This window comes from Eucalyptus grandis, chromosome 4 (assembly GCF_016545825.1).
Source record: "Eucalyptus grandis isolate ANBG69807.140 chromosome 4, ASM1654582v1, whole genome shotgun sequence".
Lineage (NCBI taxonomy): Eukaryota > Viridiplantae > Streptophyta > Magnoliopsida > Myrtales > Myrtaceae > Eucalyptus > Eucalyptus grandis.
The window spans coordinates 35,341,162-35,366,782 of record NC_052615.1 but is presented as its reverse complement, the minus strand read 5'-3'; the positions used below and the strand labels follow the sequence as shown (position 1 = coordinate 35,366,782).

The window sequence follows — 25,621 nt, the reverse complement described above, 5'->3', positions numbered from 1 at the left end:
GAGAGCATATTGGACTTGATTAGTTATGAGTTGATAACCATTGGAGGTTCGCCCCAGTGGTCACCCTTCCATCTTGGAAGGAGGAGGTGGGGGTTCAAATCCCCACATTCTCAGGGGGATTGAGGTGGGGACGATTTCATTTCAGGAATGAGTTTTGACTCCCACACCCTGCAATGAGGCAAAGCAAAAGTCTGAGAGTGAGTGTAGGATTGAGTAGGACTGACAAAAAAAAATTATGAGTTGATCAAAATGAGACTAGGAAAAAAGGACAGAAGGGCGTGAAGTACCGAGAGAGCAGGAAAAAAATTGCGAAAATTTGACCCAATCTGGTCATTGGAACATTGGTTAAGCTCATCCTTTCAAATTTTCAATTTTTCTATGCTTATTCAAATCGTCAAAAAGGGGTCATTGTCAATTCGTAGAATATACCTATGGCAGTATAATCCAAGAATTTCTTTGCATTAAGAGTAACCTCTAACAGCTAGAAATTTGTAGATAGCCTTTTTTTGGTGCATTCGATGTTGAGAGAATTCCAATTATTCTCTGTTGCTTTTCTTCTCATTTTACGCGGATTTGGAAAACCGTGTCCATTTTGGTAAGCAAAAATGGATTTACAAACAAAGTTGATTTGTCTTCCAAAAATGATTTATGACCTATTTCGATCCTGAGAACAATGTCGACTATTGAGATTTGTTTACTAAATTGTTTTTACTAACAAATATAATAGAGTTTCCTTGAATGTCAACTACCTTCGCTTATTTGAAAATCTAATAATAATTAGGCAAATTAATTAGTGAGCCAATTTAGTATGCTAATTTTGGTAAGCTTCTTTAAAAAAATTTAGGTTTTTCCACAAAATAAGGAGGAAAGAAATTAATTTTTGAAAGGACTATGTGCTAGGGGTGAGCATACCGGATTGATCGAACTGAGAATTGCTCAAACTAGACCAGATTGACTGGTTTAGTCTAGTTCTCTGGGGCGTTGGTCAAGTTCCTGATTCCTGGGGAAATCGAACTAGACCAACTCTTTTTTTAAATATTTTTTAATTTCTTAAAAATAACAGTAAACCCTAAAATAATAACAACTTTAGTAATTTCTTTAACTTTTTAAATTTTTTTGGCAATGTAATTGGTTCCATTGGATAAGACCACAAACCGATTACCCCTACTATGTGCATGTGCAATACGAAAGCTAAGCGTAGAAATGAAAGACCTAAAAACAATAAATACAAAGAAAAAAGGATAAAAAAACTAAATTCCGAGAATCAAACTAGATTAACTCTTTTTTATTTTTTTTAAATGGCAATAAAACCTAAAATAGTAACAACACTACTAATTTTTTAATTTTTTTGCTAAGTGATTGGCTCCTTTAGACTGGAACGATAATTAATCGCCCTTACTATGCACATATAATACCAAAGCTAAGTGTGGAAATGAAAGACATAAAAATAGTAAATAAAAAAGGATAAAATCACTAAATTTAGGACATAGACTAGACCAACTCTATTTTTAAATTATTCTTTTATTTCTTAAAATAGCAATAAACTCTAAAATAATAACAACTCTTGTAATTTTTTTTTTTTTGCTAAGTGACTAATTCCATTGGACCGAACCAAGCACTTATCACTCACTACCAAAGCTAACCGTGGAAATGAAAGACATAAAAACAGCAAATACCAAAAACAAAATGGATAAAAAAAATTATTCAATTTGGCGAAAAGAAAATTCCGGCTTGCCGGATTCGAACCAGCGACCTAAGGATGACAGCAATACACAACTACAGTCCTCCGCTCTGCCAACTGAGCTAAAGCCGGTGTTTGTCTCTTTCGCGCACTTATTAAATTTAAATATTTAAATACGGTCAGTGAGACACCTGCAATTGTTAATTCATGACCTGTCTGTCCGTCCTTTTTTAGCTCGTAACAATCGAAAGGAGGTGACATCGGTTTCTTTTCTGAATTGATGAATCAGGTAGGATGATCCACTCGTCTCTACCTAAGATTACCATAAATCAATCATCCGAGAATTTTCATTTGCGTCAAGGATTGATCATGATTTCTGAGCTTGAAACTGTAACATGCTTTTCTTTTATCATGTCAAGCAACTCCATTAATAACAAGAAACTCTTTGGAATGCAAGGTGCAAGACAAGAACACTTGTTGATTGGGAGACTTATGTAGAGTGCGAATCAAAGACATTCAAATAGCATGCGGAGTTTGAGCATTGCAGAGATATAGGTGGTCAGATGAAGAGAGTTTTTATCTCGATATATATAGCCTAGAACAATCGACAGTTCACCAAGACTATGGTTAAATGGACGTGCTTTGGAAGAATTTCCAGTTTGAGCATGCTTTCCTGCTCTGATGCTGTCTTATGTGTTTGTTGAGTATATGAAGATGTGGTTACCTCCTCAATCTTCTCGCTGTGCCCTTCTCTAGCGGAAGGGTTATTGACAGATGCGAGTTGAAACATACGGGAGCTTGATCACTACCTGAGTGCTGAGTTTTGGCTGGGTTCGAGACTGGTTGTAGCATGAAAGTTTCCGGTGTGGATTCCGAAAGTTCATAAGCCTTCTTCACAATTCGTCCCTTGCCTTTGGTTGGATTGGTGAGGACTGAATCGGCACCAAATCAACAAGTCTTATTGTCTTAGCTGAGTCGCTCATGCTGGCTAATAAGTAAGCATTTTCTTGAAGGGTCTTTTTTCCTCGGACGTTCTGATGGTAGCTGCTCTCTTTCCACTCGCAAACAGCTAGCTGCGACGTCAAATCTTTGTCCTGCTTCCCGTTTCCTACAAACTCTTGCAAGAGAATTGTCAAATTCGCCTAAATAGGAGCCACCTAATCACCAACTGCTTCTGATATAGCCCCAAAACCAAACCTTATCTTCATGCAATGATAATGAGACAAAACAGGTAAGAGTTCTATATACTCGCTAATAACAGAAGAAAGAAATCGGCAAAAAACAGAAAAGAACAAATAAAAATAAGGAACTTCTCTTCTTCATCTGAATCGACCATTCGATTTATTCAAAGAAAGGCAGATAATGTACTCTTGATTAGATTAACATTATGAACTCCCTTTCAGGGGTTAGAAGAACGAAAGAAAGAAACGGCTGAGAAGCGTCTTTCTTGGTGTTCGTCCCACGCATATGCTGAAGCAGATATCAATGAGAAGAATATTCGACCACGGTTGTTCTGTGGAGAAGAATCTCTTCGTCATTGCACATTGACCCTTCTTGGGGAATGTCTCAGCGCAGCCATGGCTGAGAAGCACAGACTCTGCTGCAACTGCGCTACACTTAGAAGAGATGATCCTAAGGCTCCTTCATATATAAGGCTTATATCCACTTGATGTTAATCTTTGGACTCAGTCTGGATTGCTTTCATTCGCAGGATAATGCGCAATTTCATTTGGTCATTCTTTATGCAAATGTTTTAAGAAAGTGATTATTTTGTTTTGGCTCATCACCAGATATAGTAATCACTTACGAGGAAGATAATTTTTTGTGACTGAAAGATCATGGAATGAGCAGAGCATAACATAACCCCAAATAGTTTTTGCAATCAAAAAAGATTTTCGGTCTAAAACCAAATACAAAAAAGTTAACATCGAGAATCTACTCTCCCAATTTTATCATCTACTAAAATGCAAAGTAACTTTCAAAGCTATGCCTATTATCCCATCCCTAAATTAGCAAGTTCATTGACAAGACAATTTCGTTTCTAAAAGTTATGTTATACTTTGAACTCAAAGTGAGTTCAATAGTTTTTGATATTTTAAAACAAATTAATGCCAACATTATCAACCATAAATTTTGAACTAACAAAATCAGCATTGTTTGTAGAATTAATCTCCATGATGATTTCGTGAAAATCAAGTTGTTTTTGCAAAGTTGAGTCCTAACCACATATGACAATAACAATTCCAACGAAGGTAGTAAAATTACCAAATCAGTCACCCCATCAATATGCGGTTTAATCCACCTCCTCAAAGGGGGAGGATCCCAACAAACCAAAATTGGAGAAGTGCGTGATCAACTTAACATCAAACTATATACAGACAATGTCTTGATTTCGTTTATATGTGACCAAATTACTTGTGTTGGATTCAGAGCTCTAAAAAATGTCTTAGAAATGTGACTTTTTTCTCCATGCTAAAAAAGTCATATACTTGATGCAAAAGTTATGTTCTAATTAAGGGTGATTGGTTCCAAAGTGGGTTATTTCCCACCCTGAAACCTAGAATCGGATCGAGCAAGGTCAGTTCCTAGCTTGCGGAACTAAAAATCAAACCAGGCAGTCCCTGAACTTTTCACAGCGTTAGTCCTACAACTAGCGATTCTCTTTTTCTTCTATTCTTTACAAGTGGGAGTTTTCCAACATTTAAAAAAAAAAAAGTGCATTATTTTCAATTTACTTGTTGAATACTTGTTTACATGATGCGGGTGGAATGCTAATTGACAATCAACTAGTTTTTCATTAAATTTTGTAGTTATTACTCCATTATATCGTATCAACATGTGTTAAATAATAAAGAATATAAATGTATATATATAATAATGTGGGTGAATAGACGAACAAAATTATGGAGGAATGCACAGGTCTGCTTATATATATATATATATGGAAGTCATTAATTTATTTCAGCAAAAGTTGAAAACCTAATTTACTAATTTAGGATTAGTTTTGGAATGCAAATATTTAAAAATTTAGTAATATGGGTCAAGTCCCGTCCGGTTTTCAGTTGGGTTGGACCAATGCACATACTTAGCTCCAATCATGATGAAAATTCAATATTTTTTTACTAATAAAATTTGAATTCAACAATTGAGACAATTCATTGAAAAGATTTCTTCCAAATATTATTATGGGACAAACTCAAGTCATAGACAACTCTTCGAACTTGTAATGTTGTTTCCAGAAAGACTCGTATCTCAAGAAATATAGGCTTCCCCCAAATTGTGAGACTTTATTTTATCATCCAATAATTGCTTGTGAACGGCTAGCCACTGAAAAGTTGTACAACATTGTGGTCCTTTCCACTTATAATAATGGACCATATACTATCAAATTCTTGCATTGGCTTAATAAAGAAAGACCCACTTCTAATACTATCCCACAAAATATTATATTGCTCGTCGGAGGCTAAAGGAGGTTTAGCCCTTAAAATTCGAAAAGATTATATCTTTCGATAAAATTCCCTTGTAAGTTCCAATTCCCATTCAATACATAATCACAAACCTCCATCTCGAGAGGAGATGGTTGAGTATCAACAACACTATAGAGCGGTTTCATACCTTTAATCCATCCATCTGTTCCAAACCTGTTGTGTTTGTCATTTCCCAATTCCCACAAGGTCCCTTCCTATAAGGCCACCCATACATTCCCAATCACCTTCCATAAGATTGAGCCCATGATTTTTTTTTATTTGATCGATTGGAAAATTGTCAAGATCCTACACACTGAATAACACCATCTATCTTATAAGAACAAGACTCGAAAATTATTTATAAAGTCCTAAACTTATTGTACTTTGGCTAACTTAGTCATAACTTTTGAATGGTGTCATAAACTCTTTCATGTTTTGTCAATTTAAGCCATCCGACCAATTTTAACGAAAAATCGCTGACATAAACATTTAGTAATGTCATGTAAGTTGGCCAATGTTGACGAGGATAATTTTTCATATAATTTTTTTTCTTTCTTTTCTTCTTTCTCTTAAGAGTCACGGCCCTTGCCAGCTCTCGCTAACCCTCGTTTGCAACCAAAGAAAGTTGGCCAACGACCTTTGTCGGACTTAGAAGAAAATAAGAAAAAGAAAGAAGCAAGAAGAAGAAAAAAATAATTTTTAGAAAATTTAGAAAATTGTTAAAAGGTTACCAAAATTGTTCACATTAGTGTTGATCGTGTCACATCAGACGGTCAGCGTCCACATTAACGATTTCTAATTAAAATTAGTCAGAATTAATAAAAATTGAAAAGATTTAGCACGTAATTAAAATATTAGAATTGAATTGATTAAAGTATAATAAATTTATAATTTTCCAGACAATTTTCCTCAACCAGACTGATGGTATACAATTGGATTGGTAAGTAATAACCATATTAATGTCCAATTGACCCGGCTAATTTCGACAATAATTTAATGCTCTTACGGCAAAGAATTTAATGGTAAGGTGCCAATCTCCCCTCGCACGCAAGCCGAGAGAAAACGGCTTTTTACCGGAACGCGTCTCCCGTGCAACTCCACAGCACCGTAGCACGCAACGCAATCCCGCGTCGCGGGACAAAAGAGACCGGCCCAGCCGGTAGCATCCGTCCCTCCATTTCGTTTTGCTGATAAGAATCCCACGTGCATTCGCCACTTAGCTTTCTTTTTCTTGGTATTTTTATTTAATTTTGTCCTTAACATGCAATTAGCTGTAATTTGCTCATAATGGTATTCCTTTCGTCCACTTTTAATTTCGTTGACTATCGTGACAGAAAGTATTACTAACCCCCGTTTTGTTATAAACGGTATCTAGAGTGTATCTAATTGAATAAGATAATTGGTTTGCATATAAATAAATAATTTGCTGTATAACAAATCTCCATCCATTCAACATGATTGCTAATTAAGCTCACATAGTATAAGTTAGATGTTTGATTATATATATAATTTAAACATGTTTCTTTTACATATTTTCATACAAGAATATATTCTTAAAAGGATTAAGTGTGATTTCCTTCATTTATTTTAATTGACATATTATGTTCGGATTTCAAAATCGCAACACTTGTTGACATGACACGATATAGCGATGACATTGTTATTGGGCCTTGCCTAACCGTTATATGGACTACTTATAACTTAACCCATGGTAGTTTTTTTAGTAAAAAAGATGTTCGTATATTAGTTTTTTTTTTTAAATTATGTACATTAGATAAATACATTTATTGGTCCTTAAGTTATATTCAAAGTCAATTTGAGTTATGACCCAAAAAAAAGTCAATTTGACTTTGTAATAGGCCATTTTGATCAATTCACCCCTCCATTTTTACAAAAAAAGGTACAATTGAACGCCGAACTTGTAGTTAATAAATTTTGGATGCTGAAAAGCCTATGTGGCTCTCGAACCCCTGACCAAGTAATATACGACAACAGCCATGGGAGACGCCCAATATGCCGATGACGAGCTCAGCACTCGATTGCACATTTTTCCAAGCCTTATGAATTTGTTTTTCTCAATAAGCTGAGAATTCAAATCAGGAGGCAAAGATTCTCCCGGTTTTGTCAAAATCTATAAACGGACAGATTTCATCGTTGCCACCTTTTACCGGAGCAGCCCGTTTACCTCTCCTTTTTTTTTTTTCTTTTCTTTTCTTTTGTGTCGTTAAACGTGGCCAGAAAAATCTGGCATATAAAACGCTGCTCTCACGCCCATTCCTCTGTGCACTTCTCGAGACAGTTTCCTGGCAATCAATCGAATCGAATCCGATCGAATCGAATCGTCGTCGTCGTCGTCTCCTTCGTCGCTGAGAGATTCTACTCGCTCGCCAATCTCCCGATCGCTCCGGCCGCTCGCCTGTAAGCATCCTCCCCGCTCTCTCCATCCGCAGAGTTCGTCGGTAGCTCGCTCCGTCGCCGTCGTTCGGCCGATCCGTTCGCGGCCCGATTCGGCGGCGATTGAATGTTTTTTCTTGTCGTTTCGCTATCGGGATAGAGATCTGATCGGGCGTAGGTGTTCGCCGGATGAAAAGGGGGGGGTGAACGGCCTCCGTGCGTACGGCGTGGTTTTGGAGGTGGTGGTTATGGGGAGTTTCGTGTTGAATTCTGCTCCGTTCGATGTTGATTCGGGAGCTAGCTTGATCCTGTTGCCCTCTCTGTTGAGCAAGGGATTGATCCGAAGCTGCTGTTTTTTATTCTATGCGTGTGTGAAGTGTGGGGACTTTGATTCTTTTAGCGGCATACTCTGAAGTTTTCGCACTCGAGACCTAGCTGGCATGTTTTTGGAGCGGTTGTTTTTCGTTTTGGATTTAGTAGTCGGTCGGCGCTGAAGCCTGGACCAAATATAGTTGGTGGAATTGGTGGTGTGCAGGTTGTGTTGACTGCCCGATTGATTGGTTGAGCAACGCCTTTTTGCTTTTTGGAAAACAAGATAGACTCATAGAGGGAGAAAAATTAAGGAGGAAGCAGTTCTTCAATGAGGAGATTGGGTCACATCAAAGTTTGGCTTTATGCAATTTGGCTGTTGGGGATCATTCCTCTGTAATTCCTGCTGCAGATATTGCCTCTGAAGCTCTAAGCTGATGTTTTATTGTTTATCCCTTTGGGATTTAGCTGAATTACCTTTGTTTGAAATGATGGAAATGCCTCTTAGTTTGTTATGTGATAAGTTCATGCTTTCATCTTATTTTTGTTTGGTTTTTGTTTCTTTGAAGAAATTCCTTTTAGTTAATATTGAACTCATGCTTTCCAGTTGAGTTCATGGTCTCTGTTTCCCAGAAAGTATCACATCCTATGAAATTACTTCCTGATGTGGAACTTTGGCGCTGTTTTATGTAAAATGGATCGTCTTGTTAAAGTACTAAGGGTGGGATTCTGCTGAATTCTTCTCTCCTTGGCCTCATACTAATGCAAGTTTCCACCTCCAGGCAAAACCCGTATTTTTAAAAAAATTTCTTAGTATGTCAACATAAATATACCTAAGATTTTGACAGTGAGCTCAGCTAAGTGAATTTCGTCCCCTATTAATACAGTACAACAACCCTTGCCAGAGCTACTGCCAAATATTGTGTGGCTTCCTGTGAGACCTTGGTCTCTCTCTCAACACAGTATAACTGCTTTTACCATTGTGGATGAATTGTCCTGTTGCATTTTCTGTTAAGGTTTCTGGAATGATGAGTTCCTAAATTTACCAACTGACAGTTGTTGGTTTTTGTCAATAGACGTCTTTTGTCGCATTTGAAGGGCTATATAATTTTTTTATCTTCAGTTCTCTATTATGATATTTTCTTGGCCTTTTTGTTCACAAGGACGAGCTGAACTATGGCAGATAAAGATGAGGGAGAGGAAACTAGTACTCGCAGAAATGAATGGGAAGTTGTCTCACTTACAGCGTCAGCATATGCGGCAGCTCCTGGTCCAGATGTTGAACTAAAAACTGATGACAAGGGTAGTGTATATGATGTTGATGATGCAGATATTTCTCGTGCGATGTTCATGTCTAGTCACTTTGTCTTTCCACCCAGCCAACATGAAAATCTTCCATTGGAGCCTGAGAAAGATCAAACCGAAGAAGAAATAGACCAAGATGTTGTTACTGAACTGGAAACGGAAGGGGGGAGATCTAGCGGAAAGGACGAGAAAGATACGAGTTTCGGCACGACACATGATGAGTTTCCTGGGATAGAGTGTTTGGATGAGGCAGGCAGCAAACAGTTTATTCATGATAAGGAGTTTGAGGAAGGCATGAATCTGCAAGGGCTAGATGTGCCGCCGTATGCTGATGCTACTTTAAGTTCTTTTCACAGTGAAACTGCTCTTGGTGGCCCCAATCCAAGTACATATGTTGACGATACAAGCTCCGAGTTAACCGAACATGAGCATGTCTTAGATTCCCACGAGGAGTTATCAAGGTCGTCCAAATCCACCAAAGATCGCGATTATTATGAGTCTGACCTTCCTTGTGGAGCTTGGTGGAAGAAACGTGCAGCTTCTTTTTATACACATGCAAAGGAGGCAAATTCTTTTTGGTCTGTTTTCGTTGCTGCAGCTGTGATGGGTCTTGTAATTCTTGGGCAGAGGTGGCAGCAAGAAAGATGGCAAGTTCTTCAACTTAAATGGCATATGGCCGTCAATGATGAGGTATGCCTTTTGCTTCCACGATTTGTTGGTAAAGGGAGACACAACCAGTGGAACTCTGGCCCTTGCTTGCTGATAGTGCATACACTCCTTTTCAATTCAGAACTGCAATATTGTAGCTTTCATTGATAGACATTTCATTTCTCCATGCAAACGGCTAATGATTAGTTTTATGTGTCAGTTGTACTAGCGAACAATAAGCACTAAATGTTATTATATCTGGGGAACTTTAGAGTGAAAGAGAAGAGACTATTGTTGGGAAATAAGTTAATTTTTGTCTGAGGGGAATCAATCACAAGATTTGTCCAATTACTTTTCTTGTTTGAACAGTGGGATATCGATCTGCTACTGTATCATCTCCCTTGGACCTAAAAAACTGCCTCAACTGGGGGCATTGTTGAGTGACTCTGCCATAGCGTTATTGTTTTGTAACTCCAGGTCATCCTATCTTGGGACAATAACATGTAGGTTTCTGGGACACTGGTCCATTCTGTGTGAGTCAAGGCCTTTATGTAGAGGGCATAATAAGTGTTCAAATATTTTAAGATGGGATCGTCATTATTAACATTACTTGGCTTAAGTAGTGGGGTTGGAGGTACAATGTGGGAACCATCTACGATTGCATTTGTTCTGTTTTAACTTTTACCCAGTGCGAAGTTGTGTTTTCTTTTTAAGTGTAATTGTCTGGAGTTCAAAAAAGAAAAAAATAAGAGTAAGAATGAGAGTGTGACTTGTCTGGCATCCTTGTATGAAGTTGAAATAGGTGTAATCTCCTGAGTTGCTGCTTCGGATTTTGGCTAATTTTCTTGAACGAAAATGAGTTTGGTTGAATCGCTTTGGTATTTTTCTTTGCTGAATGATACTGCATCTTAGATCTGCCTGCGCACTGTATTCTAAGCTTCTTTATACTGGTGCTGTGACTGATTATTACTTCAATCGTCTTTCTGACAGAAGATGGGCAGGCTGCTGGGTCCCATATATCGCATCAAAGATGTGATAGTGGGTGGCCACCGACGTGGTTCCTTTATTAGCAGCAGTTCCTCGAGTGAGAACTAAGATGATGACGAAAATATGGAGGGACAGAGACCGAGCGAGAGACTTTAGTGTGTATTGTGCTGCGGGTATGATTCCAATGACTGAGTTACACATGTACTATTTAATTTATATCGTGGTGACAGATGACAATTTTATGGTAGTGTATTCCATTGTACAGTGAGTTGCCTGGCAATAGTGGTTCTGCCCAAACTGGACATCATGTGTTATAGGCAAAGTTTCTGCGACATGGTGCCTTTAGTAGTTTGCCTGCTTTGCTTGGTGAAAAAAGAAAGCATGCCGTGTCGCCCCCATTGTATCCGAATGTGTGGATGAAATTTTTTTTATGGCACAAGGACAAAGATCCTGCCATACAACGTTATGGCTTTTTGTCATGACTAACCCTGAAAGCATCCTAAAAGTGTGATATCTTGAACCGTCAATCTAAGGGCAAAAGTGTTTAAAAACAGAAGTTGCATGGCATGACATGTCATCGGACCATGACAAGCCTCTAGTTTGGATCACCAATCGTTTTGAGATTTTTATGTCACTGGAAATGTTACATTGGGTTGTTTCGTCCCCGTGCAATTCTTGCATATGCGTTGCAGGATCGGCTCCACAAGGTTATCCCGTAATGGCATCTACAGGACTCTGCATGCGTCCTCCGCTTTTGCACAGAGGCCATTTGAATGACTGGAACCCGTGATCTCAAAATCCCAAAACCTTAGTATATCGCTAAGGCTCATGTATGCTCCGTGACGTGTCTGCACCGGTCTTGAAATTATTAGCTTAAACAAGTTCCACTCAATGAGACTAATCTCAGACGAACATGGGCATTTTGGCCGGTTGTTTTGCTGGCTGGTTCTCAGTGCCATGGCGTGCAAGAGGTTTCTTGCACGCAAGGAAAAGCAGCAATGGTTGATGTTGGTCCTGTTTGTGTATGTTGGCAACCTAAGATTTTTTCGTATCTTTTACTAATAATTTGAATTTGGGAGATACCCTAAGATTTCGGCAACGGGCCATCAAGTCATAATACTGGCGTATCAGCTGCAAAATGAGGAAGCTTTTCACTTTCTTCCTACGGACTCTGTGGGTGGCAAGATTGGCCAAAACATGGTGCCCGAAAACAAAAAGAAAACAGTGGGCTCGGAGTTCAGATGCCACGAGTTCACCAATGAAAACACTCAATTTGGAAGATTACCCTTCATTCAGAAGCCACGGTTTCGTAATGGTAGTTGAACCATTGGTGCATTGCCTCCTTTTTCATAGCCAATTTCATTGATTTGGTGACTACACCCTCATAAGTCGACAACCTAAGATGGAAAGCAAGAGCGCTCCTTCTAGAAATCATGAATTTTGTATGCCACACACTCTCGAGCAATATTCGATATAACGATGGAATGACGCGGTCCAATTTGCATATCTAAGATTGCCCTTGTTTAAACGTGCACTACTAGCAAATCAAATTCTTTATGCATTTCACTACATTTAGCACCATTTCAAACTATTTTCTAGTGGGCAAGGAGCTGATGATGCAGATGAACCCCACCTCCCGATTCCTTGTTAATTCAAGCATTAAACGGGTAAGCTAATGATATCCCGGTCAGTCACGGCAACTTTTGGATGACGCATTCCATAGTAGGATTACTCTATTCACATCACATGCTCGCGAAAAGATCGCCTTGGCATCTGAAGTTGAAAAAGAAAAAGACGCCCACTTATGGAGTGACACATCGTGATGGGAAATGACGATGAGCGGCACGAAATCTCTCCCTTGGTAAAATTCTTTCTTCTACGGGACACTTTTCGTACGATCGAGAATGAGTGACAACCTGAAAGTTTGCCATTTGTAGGCGGAAGAAGAATTTCGTGGAAGGTTGGTACTCGGGAATGTAAATTTGCATCGCATTGCATAGGTCTTCGCGCTTTTTTCTCGGAGTGTGATTATTAAACACCCTTTTGGTATCATGGAAATTAGCACCGAATTGAAATGATATGGTGCGATTTAAATGTCGAGAGAGAGAGAGAGAGTTCGGTGGCAAATGGCTGCATTGAAATCGAGTCGTGTGAGTTTGAGCACCAAGGTGGCCCTCATAAATCCCGGTTCCCCAACGCAAGTCAACGCCTATTCTCCCCTTGTCATAAATACCGAATTTTGAAAATTGAAACAAAAAAACAAGTAAATAAAAGAAAAATAAAAAAGAAAGGAGAGGGAGAGAGATCATATATTCGTACTAAGGGCCGCCTGTGATTTCGTTTACTTGCGATGTTAACGAGTACTCTAAAATGCTCATGAGAACACTTAAGATATTTCAAATTTTTTATTTTACATGACACGACAAAAGTTATAAAGAACTTCCTTAATCGATTGCTTAACCGGAAGCACTCATTAACGAAATCATTTCCATAACTAGAATTAAATCCTTAATATTCTGTGTAAATCTGCTTTTCCTTCGAGAAGTTATTACAATATCGATTGCATACAGAAAAAAAAAAAAAAAAAAAAAGTAGCAACACCCACATTAGTTTCTTAGAAGAAGGCAAATTCTTACATGATTTTGTACTTTGATTGACTTTATCCACTGTACATATATATACGTGTCGATTTATCCAATTGCTTTCCTTTTCGTCTTCTTTTTCTTGATCAAACTTGTGATGTGGAGCTGCCAACTAGAAGGACTAATTGCACTGTCCGTTGGTTGTGGAGGGCGGTGGCATGGTTGTAGCGAACAATTTATTCACGCTCTTGCAGGTAAGAGAATTAGATAGATTTAGCTGCCCTAACACACCACCATGCTTCTCCCCGCAAGTCACAAGCTAGCTACACACCACCCAGCCTCTCTTGCTGATCCAATCTCCCCTCTAATTCTATAGCCTCAAGTACACATCCACACAGTGTCTGAATCATTCAAGACACTAATTAGCTACTCACCAAAACTTGACGAGAGAATTATCACTGGATATTGTCGCCCAATACCAACACTTCCGGGGGAAGTTCGGATTGTATTGAAACTCGAAAATCTGATGCATAAAAAGGGAATGAAGGTCTCAAGAAGATCCTATATGATTTCGATGACGTAACGATAGCGATGATCTTCTTTTGTAGATTTGATGATTAGAGCTCGCTTAGCATGTCCAAATTTTCTTTCCAAAAGTTGACATCACACGGAAAGCAAAGCAAAAAGAAAATGAAAAGTAAGGGGCTGGCATGGATTAGATGATCAGAGAGAAAAAAAAAAAAAAAAGAAGAAGAGTTTTTAACAGTGCCAATTGACTGAATCGAGGCAAAAAGTTAAAAAACTGCTACTTTCAGGTGGCACCGCCTGCAAGTTTGACCTCAACATCTCCCGTGTTTGTTTGCCATCTGCGTTCTGGCGTTCGTGATAAACAGATGGAAGGCTATTAAATTTCGTGCGGAGGTCAAACCGAACTGTGTGACGACGACGATGAGGATGGAAGAACACAATCGTCAGGCGCAGAGCTCTGTTCCTTCTTTTTCATCTGTCTTTTTTGTATTTTTTTTTTTTTTTTTTTAAATCAACAGATTGCAAGGTTGGTGAAAGGAAGAACGGACCCAGAGGTGGATAAAGATGAAAAGGGAGGGGCCGAAATAATTTGAAAAGAAAATCGCTTCACCGCAAGCAAACGCTATAAATTGTTGGTGGTTCGCTCACCGGCCCCTAACCAAAGCCCACATGAACAACCCATTTTTCATTTAAGACAACATCACATGGCTCTCTACACATGAGAATCTTCAATATGCTATCCCTCGGAAAGATCTCTGGTTTGTTTTTGGGAAAAGAGAAGAGGGAGGGAGGGTTCTTGAAGATTGAAAGCACAAGCACTTCCTTAAAACGAGCCTAAACTGTGTGACCCCCATTCTTTTTTCCCCCTTCCCCTCTCCATCTCATCATACAGACGGTCTCCTTGGGGTTTCTTTTCGTCTGATCTGTCGCTGCTTCCTCAACTAATCTCATTAAAGTTTCCTCTTTCATTCAATACTCCTCCTCCACAATTGATGACCCTTTCCCTTTTTCTGCAGAATTAGGTGTCACATGCATGCGTGCGTGCGTGTGCGTTTGATGTCTCTCAGAGAGAGAGAGAGAGAGAGAGAGAGAGAGAGATGCCATGACATGGGGTTCTCGCAACTCGCAAGAGCGGATTAAAATATACGGCAGATGATTGAGTTGGAGCTGGAGAAGAGAAGAGGATCCCAGCGAGGGTTTTTAAGAGCTTCTCAACGGCCTTGCCAGTGCATTGAAGACACGCCATTACGATTCTAGCGTGTCTCATTATATCGGTCAGACTAGAGTGATTCAGTGTGACTGGTGTGTGTGAGCGAGAGAGAGAGAGAGAGAGAGAGAGAGAGAGAGAGAGAGAGAGGCATGGTAAATTTCAAGCAACAGTCTGTCCGCCATTATTGCTCTTCTCCATCTTTTCACCTATAAATGGTCTTGCTCCCTCGTTTCTCTTTACTAACCGTACGTACCACACTCTCTCTCATTACATCCATCTCTGCATCCTCTTCTTCTTCTCCGTCTCCACATTTCCTTTCGCTTTGCTTCTTTTGCTGTTCAGACACATACACAGTCAACTGCATCGCACACGTAACTAGGGTCTGAAGATTTTCCCGAGAAAACTTGGGCGCTCGTTCTCCCGGAAAGTTGGCAAGCGTTTTCCAGGAAGGAAAGCGAAAGAGGGTTTTTGCTACAGGAGAAGGAAAGACGGGAAATGGACGCGGCGACAGCTCTACTGGTATTAACGGCAATAACGGCCTACCTCATCTGGTTCACCTTCATCTCCCGGTCGCTGAAGGGCCCACGTGTGTGGCCCCTATTGGGCAGCCTGCCGGGGCTGATCGAGAACTGCGACCGCATGCACGACTGGATCGCCGACAACCTGCTCGCGTGCGGCGGCACGTACCAGACCTGCATCTGCGCGGTGCCCTTCCTGGCCCGGAAGCAAGGGCTGGTGACCGTCACCTGCGACCCTAGGAACCTCGAGCACATCCTCAAGGCCCGCTTCGACAACTACCCCAAGGGCCCCACCTGGCAGGCCGTCTTCCACGACCTCCTCGGCCAGGGCATCTTCAACTCCGACGGCGACACGTGGCTGTTCCAGCGGAAGACCGCCGCGCTCGAGTTCACCACCCGGACGCTCCGCCAGGCCATGGCCCGGTGGCTCAACCGAGCCATCAAGCTCCGCTTCTGCCCCATCCTGAAGTCGGCCCAGCTGGGCGCCGAGCCGGTCGATCTGCAGGACCTGCTGCTCCGCCTCACGTTCGACAACATTTGCGGCTTGGCCTTCGGGAAGGACCCGGAGACCTGCGCCCCGGGGCTCCCCGAGAACGGCTTCGCCTCGGCCTTCGACCGGGCCACGGAGGCCTCGCTGCAGCGCTTCATATTGCCCGAGGTGATGTGGAGGTTCAAGAAGCGGCTCCGGCTCGGGATGGAGGTCAGCCTGAGCCGCAGCCTCGTGAACATCGACGAGTACTTGTCCAAGGTGATCGCCGCGCGCAAGCTCGAGCTGCTGAATCAGCAGCAGAAGGATGACGAGCACCCCCACGACGACCTGCTCTCGAGGTTCATGAAGAAGAAGGAGTCCTACTCCGACACGTTCCTCCAGCACGTAGCGCTCAACTTCATCCTGGCCGGCCGCGACACGTCGTCCGTGGCGCTGAGCTGGTTCTTCTGGCTGGTCATCCAGAACCCATCCGTGGAGGACAAAATCGTTCGCGAGATATGCACGGTCCTCATCGAGTCGCGCGGCGACGACGTGGCGAGCTGGGTCGACGAGCCCCTGGGGTTCGAGGAGGTGGACAAGCTGGTGTACCTGAAGGCGGCCCTCTCGGAGACGCTGCGGCTCTACCCCTCGGTGCCGGAGGACTCGAAGCACGTGGTGGCGGACGACGTGCTGCCCGACGGAACGTTCGTGCCGGCGGGATCGTCGGTCACGTATTCGATATACTCGGCGGGGAGGATGAGGGCGACGTGGGGGGAGGACTGCTCGGAGTTCCGGCCCGAGAGGTGGCTGTCGCCGGACGGCCAGAAGTTCGTCATGCAGGACGCGTTCAAGTTCGTGGCGTTCAACGCGGGGCCGAGGATCTGCCTAGGGAAGGACTTGGCTTATCTGCAGATGAAGTCGATCGCCGCGGCGGTGCTGCTGAGGCACAGGCTGAGGGTGGCCGCCGGGCATAGGGTGGTGCAGAAGATGTCGTTGACGCTGTTCATGCAGTACGGGCTCAAAGTGGACGTGCTCAGGAGGGACCTGGAGCCGATTTTGGAGAGCATCAGGAGGGAGAGGAACGAGGAAGCGGGCGTCAAATTGAACGGTGAGTGTAATGGCGGTGGCGGAGACATGGTAGTGGGGTTTGCCTGATGTTATTGAGTCGAACTTTGAATTTTTGAGTTGTGGGAATGGGAAGGTACATTGATCGGCTGGTGCAAAGAGAGCTTTGCCAATTTACGCCCACCTTTCATCTGGTTTTTAATCTTGATCTGATTGATTTCTCCGCCGGGAAAAGAATGGTTTTGGTCTAGGAAGGGTTTGGTCCTTGATGAACTGAGAGAGAGAGAGAGAGAGGCATTCAATCCTCGGCGGTCCCTTTGCTTGCGTGGTTGCACCCTTGAATTCATTCTTTTTTCCCGCCTTGTGTACGTACGACGTTCGGGTTTCCCGTTCAATTTATTTGTTTATTGGCTTCTGGTTCGGCCTTTTCGTTTGAAATAATGTTGTTTGCCTTCAAGAGCCTTCATGTGCTCAGTAAAAAGTTAAGGACTCTTCTTTGCCTTCAAGAGTTTCAGCTTTGCGCGCAGAATTTATGATGCGCTCGTCGAAATTGAAGATACGGAACTTGGACCACTCAAAAAGTTCTATCTATTCAAACTCAACTACAACTTGAAGCCACTTTTTCTGTTTTCTCCTGATCTTCACGAGATGATCCAATTCGGGTAATTGGCTCGTAGGGAAGTCATGACACATTGACCATTTGAACTAATTCTCGAGCAGGGCACTAGCCCTAAGAATACCTGTTAACCCATACAAGTGTCTATATTTATATATAGACTATATACATATACACATCGATATAAATACATGTGTACTGGACATGAGTAATGCAAAGCTAGATGCATTTATAGGTGTGAGTTTATCAGGGTTCTGTGGAAAATGATTTTGAGTCCTCGATAAATGAGGTGCACCACACTCGTCAACCGGAGTGTTTGGGGGCGGTTTCACCCCGACACTGTATACAGCTTAAGTTTCCCATATAAAATCGAAGAACCCGTGGGAAAAATTTGCTCGGATCTGAAAAATAAAGTCATCGGGATCCTGTAGCATCTGAGGGCCTCAAATCGGTGAGATGAACTGTCGAATCGGTATCCAAATGCAACGGTACGTTATAAGGTCTCCCCCCTGCCTGACTTTTGACTAGCTCGTTTCGGTATTTTCCTTATACTCGTGTAGCTCGCTAACTCGATGCCTTTTAAGTTAGTCGGCAACATAATTTTTTTCCCCCTGATGGTCATTTCTCAGTCAAGAATTTTTTCTCCAGTTGAAAATAAGTTCCATACTAATGTGCCAATGAGGTATAGTACAACAGCAACCTTAAACACATCATCCCAAGAACCTGCAAAACAATGAAGTTGATCAACAACCTGAACTGAAAGGAAACAATGGTACTTTTATTAAACAGGTCTGATTATGCATGATGTCGGACTATACCTCGTTGAAGTATGTATCCTGTTGCAGCTGTACCAAAAACCCCAGCAAGCACTCCTGCTGTATTTGAGAGTCCTAGCAGTACTCCCTGTGATAGACACATATAAACTTAGTAAAGATTTGGAAGAAAAGTAGGCAGGGAGAATAGGTGCGCAGATGAAGATTGAAAGGGTAGTAACAAAGAGGCGAAAGGAGATTCTATAACCTAAGGGGAAACTTAAGTCGATTGTTCGCATTCATTTTGCATTTGAAGAAAGATTTTTTTTTTTCCCAAATTTGCAACGTAAGGAGCAAGAACTCACAGCATAGCGCGGCCCAATGTCTTGGTGATTGGAATAGAGACCAGACTGCGAGAATGCATCAGATCCCTGTCATACAGAGCATATAAACCAATGTTAATGCCAGATGTTGGGTCGTTCTGAACTTACAAATTTCATGGAAAGCCTCCTCTGAAAAGGCTGTTTCTTTGTAGAAAACTGTGGTTTCATAGATTAAGAGATACAGTGTCCACTCTGGTCATTAAGCTCCATATTCCAATAGCCACTTCAGCATACAAGATGAAACACTACGCTCAGTTTTGGTATTTGCAATGCTAAAAGATTCCCTCTGGCACAATAAAGTGCAATGGCAAGAATATAACATCAAGTAAACATATCATGTGGGTGGTCACATCAATCCTTTTAGGCCACTACTTCATATACATCAGTCAATTGGAAGATAAATTCATGGTTTCTTCACTCTTTTAACTTTTCTCACTAACAGCTCCATAAAGGGCTCTTGAAGATGCTTCCTTGGCTTTCTTTTCCTAGATAGTTTTCAGCAGCTTCCTCATTACAGCTAATATATCAAAATGGAAGTAGTTTCAAATCATGTAGTTGATTCTATGCACTGTAGGTCTTTTTCCAGGATAAATATAGGCGCTTCTTCATCAGTTCAATGATGATGCCAATATCTCTTCATTGGACTGTCATTTTTCACACGGCGTGCATGATCCAAAATTATGTAGACTCATACCTGACTGCATGCCATACACAGCACTGCTAGAGCAGGTGTCTTCACGTGGCTCAGCTGTGTCAGAAAGAAGGCTGGGCCCAGAAACCCAATCGATTGCATGATCTGCAATAATAGAGGTTCAGTAAAAGGATTAGTTACTCTTTTGCAGGGAGCGCATGTAAATTAACGACGACATGCTGATTTCTTGACCTTGCTAGGAATTTGGCTCTCTAATGGAACAGGTGATACTTGATGCAATACAGTTCTATAAATAATCAATCCCATAGATCATAGAATTTTAAAAGCAAACCTCATTCTTTCACAAAATATAGATTGCAGATTTCACCAAACAGTATATACATTTTGAAGACAGCGCAGATATTAGTACTTGCCTTTCGGACATTGGTGATTGAGATACCTTTGCTGACAAGTGTATCTGCAATCCATCCTCCTAAGTTTGCAAATATGGCCATGGTTAACCATGGCAAGACACAGAGGAGGCCAGACTCGGTGAGGTTAAATTTCAAAACCTGGAAAAGCATATCAGGTCATCATAATATCATAAATGTGGTAAAACTTCCACCAACTTTCATGATCTAAACTTAATATAGTGACTAAAATACTGTGGGTGATTGAAATATGCAGTTAGTAAAGGAAATGCCCAGTACATTTTCTTGTAAAATTTGTAAATTATATATTTGGAAGATGTAGTAGAGGCAACAGGGAGGCTGGGTAATATGTTACTGTTCAAAGCCAAAACATATTTAAGCTTTGATGTTGCAAGAGTAAGAGTATGCAGATCAGCCACAAAAGTCTACAATTAGATATTGATCAAAGCTAATAAAGAGTGCATACATTACAACTACAGGAGTTGAACTCGAATACCTGGTTGTAGTACGTGGGCATCCATGTTAGAAGAATGAAAGTTCCCCAATTATGGCAGAAGTGCGAGACTATTAGAGCCCAAACAGGTGCTTTTGATAAAATTAGTTTCCATGGAATGACAGATACCGGTTCCTCTGACATGCCGCCACTCAAGATTAGCTGTTTTTCATTTGCAGTGAGCCCCGGATCCTGCTTGGGTGAACTATATCCCTGTAAACAACCAACCAATGGGTGGAGAAAACAACATTTAGTTTTCCATGTAGGACATCCAAATTATAGATGCATGGAATCTATTCTCTAATCCCAACCATAATCCCCATGCCAGAATCTTGCTTATAAGTCACCGCTTTAATTAATTTTTTTTTTTCCTTCACCTATTTTGGTAAACGCTTACTAAAGTGGCAGGCAGATAGCTGGAACCAACATTTTTTATCAAAGTAAATATGATCTCATCAAACAAGCAACTGTTTAAACTTCAATTCATTGGCACAAATTTTCTGACAGAAATCGAATCCTGAAGTCATATTTTCTGCTTCCAAGAACCAAAACTTCGAAACTTTTTCATTGATTGAACGTTTATCTCTGTGCCACAATTAATGGATGGAAACTGACTCATACTTTTCTCAGCCACAGTGCAAACCATATGCTTCCAAGGGAGCCAAACGAGTAGAAAACAGATGGCCAGCCGCACTTGTGGATCAGAAAGGGTGAGAAGGCCAACCCTGCCACAGAACCAAGATACATGCCACTATAGACTAGAGCCAGTGATCTGCTTCTCTCTGAAACTGGAATCCACTTTGAAAGTATGTTGTTCATAGCAGGCATAGCTACACCCTGTATAGAAGAGCAACATAAGTGCGATGTCTGATGCTTTGATACCATCTGAGAGAAAAGGTTGATGGTAAGTATGCTGCCAGGGTGGCAACAAGAAATGCCCTTTCTCAGGGGATAATCAGCTTTTGTGGATGGAACAATGTGGAAATTACAAACTTGGGGTTTGCTGTGGTAATGCAAATTCTAGTTACTTACTTGAGACCATGGTAGGGAATATTATCATCAGACAATCAAATGACACAAAGAAAGAGAGAGGGCCGACCTCACCGATCCCCATAAAAGCACGCATAATTAGCAAAAAGGGAAGCCCGAGTTTTGCTGCAATAGGTGTCAAAATTGTCGCTAATGACCACCAAACAACTCCAAAACCCAACACCAACTTCCCTCCACTTTTATCAGCCCATATGCCTCCAACAATCTATGCACAGGAAATATAAGATAAAAAGCAGTTAGATGAGGACCATGCCCTAAAACGTCATCCATGCATTCATCAGGAAAAAGCATGTCGATTTATCCTATATATACATGTGTCCTGCAAAACTTTCCATGACTTTATCTAGGAATTCATTAAATAACTGAACATTTACTTAGATTACTTGATGTTAATACAGAAAAATACCTGAGTAAGTAGATAACCCCAGAAGAAAGAGGATTGAATTAACCCCACGGTTGCACTATTCCAACCAAACTCTTGTGACATCGGAAGTATTGCAATGCTCATGTTGACCTAAATGAACAGTGAAACAGGTTAGAATATGCTATAGCATATCGATAGGACTGAGTATGAAAGCTCTCTGAATCCTCAGTTCCCCTTTGATAGAAATCTTGCTTGCCATAAGAAACCAACATACCAGAAAACTGATGGAAGGAACTTTTTTTGAACTTGGCCGTGCAAAATAACAGATATAATATCCCACGACTACACATAGTGTGGGAACTCTTACTCTACTAACACTCCAGCTAAGGTTTTTTGTCTATATTTGGAAAATAGAACAAGAAAATTACATACCCTGTCCATGTTGCATAACAGAAATGCCGTGAAACAGAGCAGAACCATCACCCAGCGCTTTGGAAACTGCTCCCACCACGGAGATGTTTCTTGTGCACTCCCCTCAACTAAAAGAGCGTCACTTGACCCTTCTGGGACAGTCAGCGCTTCCAACCTTGCTTCTGAAATTTCATAGTCCTCTGACTTATAATAAGCACGGGTTCTATTGACCTTAACAAGCTCAGATTGCCTGACTAGTCTATTTTTAGTACGAAGAACCTGTGGTGCATGGAGCCTAGACCGGCTGACATGACAAGAACTTGAGGAGGCACAGCAGTGACATCTTCCTCTACTTCTATACCGAGCAAGAGTGCTGCAATTACTTTCGTCAGGCAAATTACCTGCACTTCTGGAGATCCCTCCATCCAAGGGAACAGAAACACAGAGTGCAAAACTCGAGTAATTGGATGTATATAAGGAGGTCCTGTGTCTGCACAAATTTGGACGCAAAATGCTCCCAGGAAACAGAGCCACGGATGTAGCCACATGACATCCTCCGCTGGGCGAAGTTCCTCTCTCCGCTTGACATAACTTGCCTGCCAATGCTGACAGCAATTAGCCTCAGAATGTAAAAGCTCAAAAACTTCCCCGATACGCACGACACCGAAACAATAAAACCCTTTTTAATCCTCCTAAAGATGAACAAGAGGATAAGCACACCGAAGTGACATTAACTGAATAAGTTACGAGTCCTGCAACCGATACAAAGTTGCGATCGCATTGACTAAGAAGCCCTAGGATTAGAAAGAAGCAAAACTAAACCTTTTCGTTAGCAACATCTCAAAATCCACACTCAGGGCTCTTACAAAATGCAAACTTGGAATCCGCGCCATGCGAAAGTATTCACGGCGGACGAGCCGTCGATGCGCGAATTCCACGGACGCGCTTCTATCAAAACTTCGCGTTACTAAATTTCCCTACTGGAAGATAAACGAGCGGCGAGGCCATCGTCCGCAGGACAGTCCTTCGCCGAACGCGAAAGCGTCGGACTCTCAATCGCATCCGCATTCCCAGCAAGCCGATTCACTCCAGCACGAGAGCCGCACGCAACTAACCAAAAAGGAAGCGCGAGAGAACCGCACGCAAGCCCCGAAGCGCGCCCCTCGAGAACAAACGCCTCCTCACTCAAAACAGCCGCGACGAGCGGAAAAAGGAACGACTCGTGCGACCGCGTCCGGCGCGAAACCGGCCGGGATCCGCGGCGGGGACGGCGAAAGGACTGAGCCATACCTGAGCCGGCGAAGGCGCCGAAGTGGCGGTTGGAAATCAGAGCTCCGATGGCCATTTCAACGCGTCTCCGACTGAAGTCGCCGAACAGCGAGTCACTCCATTCCCGTGTCGTCTCCGGAAATCGACGGCCGGCGACGGAGGGAGGAGAAGAGAAGAGAAGAGAAGAGAAGAGAAGTGCGCGCGGCTCCGGCTGTGACTGTGAGGTCGAGGCTCGGAGAGGATAAACGGAACAGGCGACGGATTTTCCTCCTTTTTTTCTTTTTTAATTTATTTGTTTTAAATTAATATTATTTTATTTTATTCGGTGTTGCGACGACGTGTCGTTTGGAGAAAAGCGGGAGACGCCCGAGGAGGGAGTGGCCTTCGTCGATCCACCGAGGAGACGGGGGCCGAGGGACCGACACGTGGCGCCTCGGGAGCCCGGCGGCACCTGGGGCGGTTGGCTCTCCTCCTCAAGCTGCGCGAAAATCCTTGTCCTCAAAAAAACAATAAAATCGTACGGCTCCTGCGTAAAGCGTAAAAGACTAAAAGGGACTTTTATGCGACGCATTTTTCGAAATTCCTTTTTTTAATGATCGTTCCCGTCAAGATCGATCGGACTGCTTTCACAGCAAACATATTTAATAGGCTACAAAACGAGATCATCTTCCCCGATGCAGCTAACTTGGAGGGCCACTATTTAATGATCCGACAAATGAACCTATCAAACTGGCAATCGAATTGAATTTAAGTGAAATTGTAAATGATTTGATTCAAATTGATCTCATTTGAATATTAATAACTCAACTTATATTTAACCTAACTGATATGATAATATATTTTTCATTCGATAAATGACATATATTTAGAACAAAAACTTAGTAAATGTAGATATTTGATCCCTTGCAATGCATTTTAAAACCTTACCAGGCATCTAGCTAAACCATTCTTCCAAACATAAAGACATTTTGGGCTCAGTTTCTGATGCACATGATCCTCATAAAGGAGAGCGTGAAGGATAATGTGCTATTTTACCGTTTTAAGATTTCTACATGGGATGGAAATTTGAAGAGAAAAAGGGAAAATTACACAAAGACACGATTTTATTACTGAAGCTGGTCTGCCTCTACCTTTTATGAAACATGCCTTTTATAGGCATAAGAGAAAGAAAAGACAAACAAGATTACGTCTCTAGTGGCGTAGGCATATTAATGCCTAATAACAAAATGTAGTTCACACCCATGACACCCATGACTTACCATTAATTCAGTATCATGACTCATCACACTTATTACAACATCGTGACTTATCTTAAAACATTTATTATGACACCATGACTCATTTGAAAACATTTATTACAATGCGACTCATTTTTGTGACATATATCAATATGAAAAGAGATTTGAAAACTCATACTCAGACTTGAGGTGAGAGCGAAAAGAGGACCGCGATATCAAGCGAGGGTAAGAGAGAGAATGAAAGGAGAGTTATTAAGATGGGTTTAATCTAAATAAGTTCTGAACCCATTTAACAACAATTTATTTTGAATTTTACCATTATAAACCCATTTATTAGAAATAACAAATCAATATAACAATTAAACTCATAAACTCATGAAATATGGGTCTAGAAATAAGCTTATGATTCATTTTCATAGGTCTGTCACTACCAATTCAATAACGTACCAAAAAATGCACGGTTTATGAAAGTTTGTTTGAAGCTAACATGAGTTTGATGATGATATCTCTTTGGAATTAGTGAGAACTACTCGATTGGGAATTATTTATTAGACATAACTAATCAATATAACAATTAAACTCATAAACTCATAAATTATGGGTCAAGAAATAAGCTTATGATTTATTTTGATAGGTCTATCACTACTAATTCAATAACATGTCAAAAAATGCACGGTTTATGAAAGTTCGTTTGAAGCTAACATGAGTTTGATGATGATATTTCTTTGGTTTTAGTGAGAACTACTCGATCGAGAATTATTTTTATTTTGTAGCGTGCACTTATTTAATTGGAATGTTCGAATTAACGAAGAGGTAAGAA

The 25,621-nt window shown here is 41.3% G+C and overlaps 3 protein-coding genes and 1 non-coding gene across 5 annotated transcripts; 2 read left to right on the top strand and 2 right to left on the bottom strand.

Moving 5' to 3' along the window:
- Positions 1-1,725: 1,725 nt before the first annotated feature.
- On the bottom strand, positions 1,726-1,813 carry TRNAY-GUA. The gene is given in 2 exon segments: positions 1,726-1,761; positions 1,777-1,813. It is a non-coding gene; the product is annotated as a tRNA-Tyr (tRNA).
- A 5,595-nt stretch (positions 1,814-7,408) lies between these two features.
- LOC104442114 (ATG8-interacting protein 1) lies at positions 7,409-11,270 on the top strand. Of its 2 annotated transcripts, none has more exons than XM_010055423.3 (3): positions 7,409-7,566; positions 9,015-9,846; positions 10,798-11,270. In XM_010055423.3, the coding sequence occupies exons 2-3, from the start codon at positions 9,028-9,030 to the stop codon at positions 10,897-10,899; spliced, it is 921 nt and encodes a 306-aa protein (XP_010053725.2). In that variant the 5' UTR covers positions 7,409-7,566; positions 9,015-9,027; the 3' UTR covers positions 10,900-11,270. The 2 variants fall into 2 exon arrangements, with proteins under 2 accessions (XP_010053725.2, XP_010053724.2); XM_010055422.3 differs by having other exon boundaries at positions 10,795-11,270.
- Positions 11,271-14,571: 3,301 nt separating this feature from the next.
- LOC104442113 (cytochrome P450 86A8) lies at positions 14,572-17,649 on the top strand. The gene has a single exon (XM_010055420.3). The coding sequence runs from the start codon at positions 15,607-15,609 to the stop codon at positions 17,251-17,253; it is 1,647 nt and encodes a 548-aa protein (XP_010053722.1). The 5' UTR covers positions 14,572-15,606; the 3' UTR covers positions 17,254-17,649.
- A 257-nt stretch (positions 17,650-17,906) lies between these two features.
- On the bottom strand, positions 17,907-23,814 carry LOC104442112 (ascorbate transporter, chloroplastic). The gene is made up of 11 exons (XM_010055419.3): positions 23,585-23,814; positions 22,316-22,890; positions 21,926-22,033; positions 21,569-21,724; positions 21,091-21,306; positions 20,473-20,682; positions 19,980-20,117; positions 19,609-19,710; positions 18,897-18,962; positions 18,598-18,682; positions 17,907-18,502 (listed from the first exon to the last, which is right to left on the bottom strand). Exons 1-11 carry the CDS (start codon positions 23,637-23,639, stop codon positions 18,405-18,407), a joined length of 1,809 nt encoding a protein of 602 aa, XP_010053721.2. The 5' UTR covers positions 23,640-23,814; the 3' UTR covers positions 17,907-18,404.
- Positions 23,815-25,621: the final 1,807 nt, after the last annotated feature.

What these genes read in the sequence shown, in the direction of transcription:
- LOC104442114 (XM_010055422.3), top strand. Translation starts at nt 9,028, where the DNA reads ATGGCAGATAAAGATGAGGGAGAGGAAACTAGTACTCGCAGAAATGAA. An exon ending in ATATGGCCGTCAATGATGAG is followed by an intron (nt 9,847 to 10,794) that starts GTATGCCTTTTG and finishes TCTTTCTGACAG; the next exon opens with AAGATGGGCAGGCTGCTGGG.
- LOC104442113 (XM_010055420.3), top strand. Translation starts at nt 15,607, where the DNA reads ATGGACGCGGCGACAGCTCTACTGGTATTAACGGCAATAACGGCCTAC.
- LOC104442112 (XM_010055419.3), bottom strand. Translation starts at nt 23,639, where the DNA reads ATGGCCATCGGAGCTCTGATTTCCAACCGCCACTTCGGCGCCTTCGCC. An exon ending in TGTTATGCAACATGGACAGG is followed by an intron (nt 22,034 to 22,315) that starts GTATGTAATTTT and finishes CTGTTCATTTAG; the next exon opens with GTCAACATGAGCATTGCAAT. An exon ending in TGTGTATGGCATGCAGTCAG is followed by an intron (nt 18,963 to 19,608) that starts GTATGAGTCTAC and finishes TCTGTATGACAG; the next exon opens with GGATCTGATGCATTCTCGCA.